This window comes from Solanum dulcamara, chromosome 3 (assembly GCF_947179165.1).
Source record: "Solanum dulcamara chromosome 3, daSolDulc1.2, whole genome shotgun sequence".
NCBI lineage: Eukaryota > Viridiplantae > Streptophyta > Magnoliopsida > Solanales > Solanaceae > Solanum > Solanum dulcamara.
The window spans coordinates 72,930,708-72,940,873 of NC_077239.1; the positions used below are offsets into that span (position 1 = coordinate 72,930,708).

At 32.9% G+C, this 10,166-nt stretch overlaps 1 protein-coding gene across 1 annotated transcript; it reads right to left on the bottom strand.

The window, feature by feature from the left end:
- Positions 1–311: 311 nt before the first annotated feature.
- LOC129882862 (elongation factor Tu, mitochondrial-like) lies at positions 312–7,527 on the bottom strand. The gene is made up of 10 exons (XM_055957349.1): positions 7,435–7,527; positions 7,279–7,353; positions 5,168–5,258; positions 4,830–5,035; positions 4,238–4,355; positions 3,958–4,115; positions 2,686–2,968; positions 1,437–1,598; positions 1,139–1,352; positions 312–960 (listed from the first exon to the last, which is right to left on the bottom strand). Exons 4-6 carry the CDS (start codon positions 5,016–5,018, stop codon positions 4,072–4,074), a joined length of 351 nt encoding a protein of 116 aa, XP_055813324.1. The 5' UTR covers positions 5,019–5,035; positions 5,168–5,258; positions 7,279–7,353; positions 7,435–7,527; the 3' UTR covers positions 312–960; positions 1,139–1,352; positions 1,437–1,598; positions 2,686–2,968; positions 3,958–4,071.
- Positions 7,528–10,166: the final 2,639 nt, after the last annotated feature.

Consider the following 10,166-nt stretch of genomic DNA (forward strand, 5'->3'; position numbering starts at 1 on the left):
AAGATATTTTAGGTGACACACTGCTTCAGCTGAGAAGCTATATATAGATGCACAATTGTAAAGCTCAATGCTGAGACATTTCATTCTAATGAAGCCTTCTCCTCCTCCTATACTAAATTGAGCTCCATTAATGGAGTTTTGAGTTCCTTAGTGCAGTTTTTCACAAGTTGCAAAATGAATAGCTCGTGCGTTGAAATTTTTCTCCCTTCCTTTGTAGTTAACAGTAAGTGAAGGTAATTCAAGTTCTTCCTCTGGATTCAATAGCTTGATTCCATCCTCGAAAAGGCGAATTTGGAGACCAGCTTCAACAAAAGACAACGTGATTCAGAAACATTTTCATCACAAGAAAACACGAAAAGTCAAGACGGTGGAGTAGAATACAAGAGCCATGCCATGTACAGTAAAGGAGGCACTCTAATTGGACATCGAGAAGAAGAAGAGAAATCAAAGTGCATGAGACATTGTGCCATTAGAACTCACGTATATGTCTGTCTTAGGGAAGGAGAGAAATACAAGTGCTTCAAAGGGATATACAACCACTGTGTGCTTGAGGAATACACTCTCGTTCCCAGTTTCTTTTTGGTTCACTCATGAAATTTTTGCTTGAATACAAGAGATTTTTCTATACCATGTAACAAAATTTACTCAACTTCTAACATTGTGAAAGACTACATACAATAACCCATAACAGCAATAAGTTACGTCAAACCAAATATTTATTAATTAACTATGACATCATTCATCCTCAGGTTTCAACACAGACAAATAGGAAAGGCAGATCCAAGTCTAGATCACTAGCACAGAAAATCTAGAACATGTTATGAACCAATATATTCTCCCCCTAAAGAAAGTAGGTAATAAAATAACTGAATATGATAACAACTAAACCCGCATCTCCACATCTTCTCCAACTTATATGGTTCCCTGTTCAACACGGCCAGTAGCAACGATTTCACATCCCTTTAAAATAGCAAAGGATCAGTATCACATTTGAATCAAGGTTCAAGCATGCTTTTTTCCCCTCTTTTGGAATTGAAAATTCATCATACTAAATAAAGTAAAAGTCTGCACTATGTATTAAAAGTATATTATGCCTGTAACAAAAATGTATTATAGATGTATTGAAAATATAACAAACCTCCATTGAAGTCTAATCCACCCGAAAATGTCTCGCGAGCCTCTTTGTTAAATGGTTTCCTGACTTTTCGAATAAAGAAACTGCTATCATCTCTCTTAGCAACCAACAAAGAAATATCCTCCAATAATTTTTTGTTGGAATTCACCACAAATTCTTTGATTTGCATAAATCCTAAATCTATCTTCTCTTCAAGGGCTTTGTGATTTTCATTTGCCTAGTGTATAATCAAACATAACACAAATATTAGAATATAACAATTTTGAAAAAAAATAAAGCCTAAAGTCAAGATTGTATATACCTTTACAAATTCTTTTGGCAATTTTATAACCTCATTAGTCAACACATCTAGACCATGGCTTGATCCTTTCGACTTCAATTTCAAGATTCCATCATTGTAATCACGAGATTCAGGAAGCTTGAATTTAGAAACCTCCTCTTCACTTGCCACTATGTTTTCAAACTGAAATTCAAATAATGACAGAAACAGATATATTAACTTGAGTTGAACTAAACAATATCTATATATATGTCATAAAATGTATTAATTTTGTATAAATAACTTGTTTTCCATAGGCATGAAGAGTCCATTCTAATATATTTTTGCCATGGATTTTCAGCAATTGTTTTCCACCTCAAGATTCTTGGAATGGAATCAAAAACCCGAATAGCTATACCTTCATAAACTCTTGAACAACACTCAAATATCCAAATTTAAAGGGCAAGAGGCAATACACCCAACCTATAGCATTGATTGGTTGACTTAAGCTTGTGTCTCACATCATCAACAACCTTCTTGTAGACATCTAACCCCCACGGATATGAGTTGAATTGTCCACTTTCCACAAGGTAGAAATCTTTATTACTAATTTAGTGTTCATTCTTCTCATATGAGAACAAAAAATTCACTAATAAAGAACAGAACAGTCAATGAGACAACAGAATCATCATCTATGAACTTTTTTGCTATAAACAACGCACGAAGATGATCCTTTTGAACAGTGATTCGTTCGGAAAAATAATTGCTCAACAACCTACAATTAGAATCTGGAACATTGACAAGTACCATCGCTAACACAATTTAAGCCAGTAATTAACCCAAATTTCCTAAGATTCTGGAATGTGTTTTAACTCCTTGTTCATAAGGCAATGAATAAGTTGGAGTTGTGTGTTGACATTCGAAAGGTCAAGAAAGTAACCAAAACAAGTATTCCTGAACAATTCGAGCCGTATTTCAGATAAAGAAATTTTTATTTGCTCGATGGCGTCATGATTAGTGAATGACGACCACCTATTTGTAGCATACACAACATCCGGATGTCTCCAGTATTTACGATCCTGCATATGAATAGAAACTAAACTTCAACTTTTTAATTATCCAACTAACTTTCACTAGACGAATAAATCTATACGATGTAAATAATAAAAGTATCATATCCACAATTTTTTTCTTTAACATCTACCACACAAGTCCAAAACAACAACAAACTAAAAATACAGAAATAGATGGAAGATCATATCAATTAAAGCGTATTGATAGAATGACATACCGGATCTCTACTCTCTGATAGAATGATATTTTTGGGCAAGCGGTTCGTGTCTTTGTATTCTTCTCCGGAGCAACTGTATTTTTCACTTTTTTTGACTGAAATTGAGGTGGTAAATCCTCAAAATCGTCATCACTGTCAATGACTTTCTTAGAGGTAGATGCAACATCAACTCGTCTTCTTGTATACACCTTTTGAATAGACTCATCAACATCTTCATAGCCACCACCGATTGAATCAATAATCTGACTTCGTGGAATTCTTGATAGCATCGACGTTGGCATACCTCCATTAAAATTGTCGGATTTCAATAGAAAATAAAGAATGTTTACCATGAAAGAAGTGTCCAAATTTAAGCCCTAAAGAAAGAAGATCGTGCCACATGAAGCCCCAAAAGAGAGCCCAAAAAGTTGAACATTTAAAGCCTAAGTTTCCTAGTTTAAAAAAGTTTTATAGTTTAAAAGTGTCCTAGTTTAAAATTTTCTAGTTATTATTTCCATAAAAGTAGAATTTGAATCCCATTCTATTTGGATAGGTTTTTCCTATATATAGGGATAAATTTTATTATTTTTAAAAAGACAAGATTAATATTATTTAAGAGGTTTTTCTTTTCTACACCTTTGTGTGTGGTGACTATGGATTTATCTTACAACCTTATAAGGACAATTCTTTAAGAGGTAAGATTAATTCTTAATTTTATATTTTTGGTTTCTATTCATAAATTAAAGAAGGTGATTAGTTATACTAATTGTTGTCTCTAAGTTCTAGAATTGGCTCTATTATTATCATAATTAGTTTTAATCCACTACTTTTGAATATTAAGATAAATTAGGGTTCTTAACACTTTTACTTGAAATTTCGAGATTTTATTCTCGAATTTCACATATCTTTCAATTTCTGTCTTTAATCTTTATAATTGCACTTCCGCATTATTTTCTTGTTTATTCAAGTAACTCGATTCTTATCACTTCTTCTAGGAGTTTTTTTTTTTACCTTCCATTAGAATTTTAGACTAGAAATCAAGGAAATTTGTATAAGAAACCAACGAAAATTGAAGAAAAATAAAGATCAGACCAGAAGAATGAAAGCCTAAACCCTAACAGGGAAGAAAGACGGAAAGAGCGAAAGAGATGATTGGAAATTGTTTAAAAAAAAAAAGGAAATACTACATTATATTTTCCTTATTTAATTAAAATTTTGTTATCCATTATGAACCAATATATTCTACCCTAAAGAAAGTAGGTAATAAAATAACTGAATATGGTAGCAACTAACCTGCATCTCCACATCTTCTCCAACTTTTATTGTTCCCTGTTCAACACGGCCAGTAGCAACAGTTTCACGTCCCTTCAAAACAGCAAAAGATCAGTATCACATCTGAATCAAGGTTCAAGCATGATTTTTTCCCTCTTTTGGAATTGAAAGATGGACTGCTGCAATAGAAATATTTTTCAGCAGTCGTCAGGTTTCAACACAGACAAATAGGAAAGGTAGATCAAAGTCTAGATCATTAGCACAGGAAATCTAGAACATGTTATGAACCAATATACTCCACCTAAAGAAGGTAGGTAATAGAACAACTGAATACAGTAACAGCTAGCCTGCATCTCCACATCTTCTCCAACTTTTATTGTTCCTTGTTCAACACGGCTAGTTGCAACAGTTTCACGTCCCTTCAAAACATTAACAACAAAAGATCAGTATCACACTAGAATCAAGGTTCAAGCATGATGTTTTTCCTCTTTTGGAACTGAAAGATGGACTGCTGCGAATTTTTTTTTTTTACCTTTCTCAGAGCAAAAGGATTGTACTAAAATAAGAAGCAAGAGGTATAGCATCACAGTACAAAGGCAATATATGGTTTTTTGAGCACTAAAGATGGTACAGAATTTTCCCCTACAAATGTCTGGAACAGTTCCCAGTCAAACCAGCAATTTCAGTAATCTCCAAAAATATTAGATCGTTATGCACTGGTTTAAGGTTCTAAAACCATATGCATAGAGGTGTAGAACCATCTAACCAATTCAAAATTGGAGATAAACATAAGAAATGAAGTAGAATTCAAAGGACCAAAAAGAAAGTAAAAAGAGCAAAAGTAATTTTGACTGATCTCTGGCTAAACATGAGCTACTAGAATATCAGATTACCTGAATTGAGAATACAGCTTCCACTGGCATTAAGAATGGTTTGTCAAGCTGACGCACTGGATCTGGAATGTATTCATCTACAGCATCCATTAACTTTAAAATAGCTTTCTTTCCAATTTCTTCATTAGTTCCCTGTAAAGCAGAAAGAGCTGAACCACAGATGATAGGAATTTCATCACCAGGATACATGAAGGAACGAAGCAGTTCTGCAAGAAAGGAAATCTAACGTAAGGAAACGAGCATAGCAAAGTCATGATAGCTGCAAGTCAGTTACCAGGACTTCAGGTTCTGCACAAGTAATAATACAATTGAAGCAAGTACTGGAAAAGCTGGCGCACCCCGAAGCTCCTTTTCAACTAGTTCCAGCTGCCCAGGATCATCAACAGCATCAACTTTGTTTAAAAAGCTGACAAGAGAGGGTACACCGGTCTGCAAAGTATAAGAAAAAGCATAAATTAGAATCACCAAAAATAATCCATTTCAGTTATGCCTCTGGTCTATTCACGAGTATCCACCATGTGGGAAAGAAGAAGATGGTTATTCCTTTGTGGGTTATTCCATATTGGCACAATTCCATCTGCAGCAGATACAACTAGAATACCACCATCCATTTTGGCAGCTCTAAAAGTCTACGGATTAAAGCAAGTGAATAGCAATTGAATAAAAAGGCAGTTTAGGAACACTAGAATTTTTCTGAGCAATTTGGAGTCTGTTATTAGCATTAATACCAGATGTATATCTTTACTAATTTTTTTGGTGCAAATGATAGACACCGTGGTTGACTTTTCGATCTTATTACATAATTCAGTAATTTAGCCCATATTATAAATATATACAGCACTTGTTGCTGACATTAATACAATACTTTTAACAATAAAAAAAAGTTTACAGGTCAAGCAGCAAAAATTGCCTGAATCCGGGGATGTGTTATATGCCAATTTTTGCTCCAATGAGACAAACAGATTCATCAACGTGTTATATGTCAATTTTTGCTTCAAAGAGCCAAACAGATTCATCTTTAGGTAAGGATTGTTAAGGAACTTCTATGTCTCAAACTGCAGAATTTTGCAACTAGACCAAGTTTTCATAAGCTTAATCTTCAACAGAAGAATCAATTGCCACAAGAAACAACATAAGGTATAACCAAATGAGTACGAAGGGATATTACAGAGGAGAACAAGTTAAATAATCTCTCACTTCAGAGAAAGATTTTCCATAATCTCACAAGTTGCTCCCAACTAACAAATTGTCACTGTTGCTCCCAACTACCATTACTTTTCTTGTTCAGAGAGCAGAAAGCACTTGAAGAACCATTAAACAGTGAAACAACGAGAAAAGATCCCACCAAGAAAAAGAAATTGATATTCACAAATCACAACATAGTAGTAGTGCTTTTTACATTAAGTACTCCTGCATAAGCCAAAAAAATGTCACACCAAACCATACCTTTTCACTCAGAGAAAGTGAAGCACAATGAATCGCCTACCTATCACAATATTAGTAAGAAAAGTTGGATGATGTCTACCGCTTGAAAATTTTAACATAGTCTCTATTGTGCCACACTATTTTAGCCTCTACAAATACAAACTACTGCCATTAATTCAAATTGACACTCTTTACTTTGCAACATCCCAAAACGTATTAATAACTATACCATCTTAATCATGGTATAATTCCATACAAATTTTTACAAATCCACGTTTTGGTTAATTTTTAATTCCTACAAATATAATATACAAGTGAGAATTAATTGCTTAAACTCGGTAATCAATCAATAGTGTCAAATATTTAAGGTAAATGAGGATAGATGATCTAATATCATGAGCTTCCTACTTACTTTAATAGTTTTTCATCAGGAATAAAGCAAATGGAGACATTCAATAATCAATACTATAAGGGGTCGTTTGATAGGATGCATTAGAAAAAATGATACATGTATTAAACTTGGTATTATTTAATACCCAGTTCGGTAGTGTTTTCATCGTCAGATGTATAACTAATACGTATTTTAGGGTGTATAACTAATACACAACAACCCATGGTTAGTATTATACATGGATAAGTATGGTTAAAGACAAACATGTTCTTTTGAATACACCAAACCAAACAATGAATAAGAACTAATCCCCGCATTATTAATACACTCTATTCAATACTATCCTTATACATCCTGCCGAACGAGCCCAAAAAGAATAGAGCTTATCAGCTTATAGTTTCCTAAGTATTTTCAGTCCTCATTCACACAAACTTTAAATCATAAGGGAACTAGGTGAATTGCTTAATTACTGGCTTCATGGTCAGTGAAATAAACTCTCAAATGATACACAATCAACTGAGTACTATTCAGACAAGCCGTAAATAAATATTCTTACACTCTAACACTCGCAATACATAACACATGTTGAACGAGCACACTGCAGTGAAAATAGAGGTCGGTTTTGCATCTCACTTTAAAGAGAGGGTCAAATCCTGGGCAGTCAACATGAGCATAACGTTTTTTAGCTGTCTCATACTCCACATGGGCCTACAAAACATCAGCCAAAGCATTAAATACAAATCGAAATTAAAAATATCACACCACTAAGGAAGGAAAAGTATCCCCTACTGCGGCAATACTAGTTCCTCTCTTTTTCTCTTTAGGGGCTTTGTCGATTTCATCAAATGCAATCACCTTGGCCTTTCCTTCTTCTGCTAGGACTTAGACAACGCACAGGTGCTTATCAAGGCTCAAGCAATTGGCAGCTTATATAAAAAGGGGATCTAAAAATGTTCGACATCATTCAATAAATAATATCTTTCTATACAGCCTTCAAAAATCTCAAGAATTCAAATCCGTTTTACTCTACTTTAAACTTTGATGTAACATTTTCTATACGATCTTTTAATCCACTGCCACAAGTATAATACACTAATCAATTTAACATTTTTAATCTCCGATTCCCCTTCAAATTCTTTCATATAAAAGAAATGGAGACAGTGATAAATACGTAATGTCCAACCAGACTAACCTTTATAGGGATTGCAATTGGGGGAGGACGGGGTGGGGCGGGGCAGGGGAGGGCAGGGGAAGACTCAAACGGGGCAAAATTAAATTTATTAAAAGTTGAAATGGAGCGGGGCAGGTGATGGGACAAATTGAATAAAACTAAAAAAAACAGGAATTTTGACATAATTTTTCCTTCATATTTCTTTTACATATTCCACCATGTCAGATCTTTTCCTCTTTAAATCAGTAGTAGTAAATTTTATTGATACCCGTTAAACAAATATCAAATCATCTAATATTTTTTTGATTTGATTAATGATTTAGTATATTTAAAAATTGATAACCATCTAGTCGAACTATTAAACACAAATATTTAACCGAAATGCCTACAATATGTACATATATTTATTTTGGAAAACTTTTAATTTTCCCCTTAAGCTTATCGTCAATTCCCATCTAACGTAGCATGCAAGTTTTCTTTTGCAAATCATGAATGTTAACTTAGAGCCGTTTGGATTGATTTATAAGCTGTTTTCAATTTTTTTTTGAGTGTTTGATTGGCCGATTTAAAGTCATTTTATGCTTAAAATAAGCCTCAATAAATAATTGAGTTTATTTGAATGAACTTATTTTAAACATTGAAAACAACTTATAACTATTTTTTTTAACTTATAATCAGTTTTCAACTTATAAGTTGCTTCAAAATAAGTCAATCCAAACATGGTATTAATCCCTTCAAAAAATTGAAAAAAATCTTATATGATGAAAAGTTAAAGAGGAAAAAAAATGAAAAAGGGCCTGAACAGGTGAGGCGGGGCAGAGATTAATAAGACGGGGCAGGGCAAATTTTCAAAATATACTAAATGGGTAAGGGTGGGTCAGGTAAAAAATCGTAGCGGGTGAAGACTTACTCTACCGCACTCCGCCCTAACCCATCTGCCATCCCTACATTTTTAATTGCAGCTGTAAGAGTAGTCTTCCCATGTTTATCGTCGCCATTGAAGAACAAATGGATAAGATGAGAAGCTGGAATGGCATTGGGGTTTTTGAAGGGTTTAGGTTTTGAAGTTGTGAATGGGATTTTTTGGACGGGTGTTTTCGCTTTTTACTTTTCACTTTTATTATTATTTTATTTAAAATATTACCCCAACTTTTTAATTTTTGATTTTTTTAAAATATGTCATCGAATTTTGAGAAAAAAATTATTTATATCATCCATTAAAAGTTTAATTTATCTGTGTCATTGTCGTTTAATAAAACAGACTCCTACATGTCATTATTTTTCAACTCCGATTTTGCAAAATTATTTTTTATCTCAACAAGATCCAAACAACTTTAACACCTGTCAATTGGGATTTTGGATCAAATGTATTTTTCACGAAATCACCTCAAATTTGGCCATGTCATTAATAATTTTTTTTAAAAAAATAATCTTAAATCATTTGTGAAGTTAAAAAAATCACTCATATTATAAAATATATTCCACAAAAAGGGAAATTAGTCCCAAAATTTCAAAAATCTACTCTGATTCGTATTTTTATTGTTGTTTTTGACATTAGATCTTTGATTCTTAGTGTTTATTGAGTTTATGTTCAAAATTTCAAATGGTTTGGAGTTGTTGAGAAAATTCTACATTAAAGAATGTTGAAATTTTGAAACTTTGAAAAAAAATCCAAGTGGGTCTTGTTGAGTTAGGTTGAATTCGAGATTAAAAGATATTGAGTTTTAGAATCTAGCTCGGAGGGAAGCTACTTAAAATTTGAGGTGATTTCGTGAAGAATTGAAAAGGTTGGAAATTTGGATGTTCTTCATTTGTTCTTGAGGAAGAAAAAGAAAAAAGAGTACATTTGATCTAAAATCCCAATTGAAAAATGTTAAAAGTTATTTAAGGTCTTGTTGAGGTAAAATAATTTTGCAAAATAAATAATAGCATGGATGCGTCTTTTCTCAAACGACAATAATATAGATGAGCTAAACTTTTAACGGATGACATAAATAAACCTTTTCTCAAAGTTCGATTGCATATTTGAATTTTTTTCCTTTATCTTTTTACAAAAATCATCCAATTTTTTTTACCCATAAACTAAATTTAAAATATCAATTACAATCACCAATCAAATAAACACACCTCGATAGTTTATTTATGGGCATTCTTTTTGCTAAGTTCTATATCGAGAATCATTCGAAAGATACCATTTACAAAGATTTCAATTGAGGTATCTGAGCAGGACACATATAGCTCAACAGTTTCAAGATTTAGACACGATTTTGATTACATCTATCTTATCTACCATATATAACAATAAATTTTGTTCAACATCATTAAATAAGATAAGAGCAACGCTTAACTT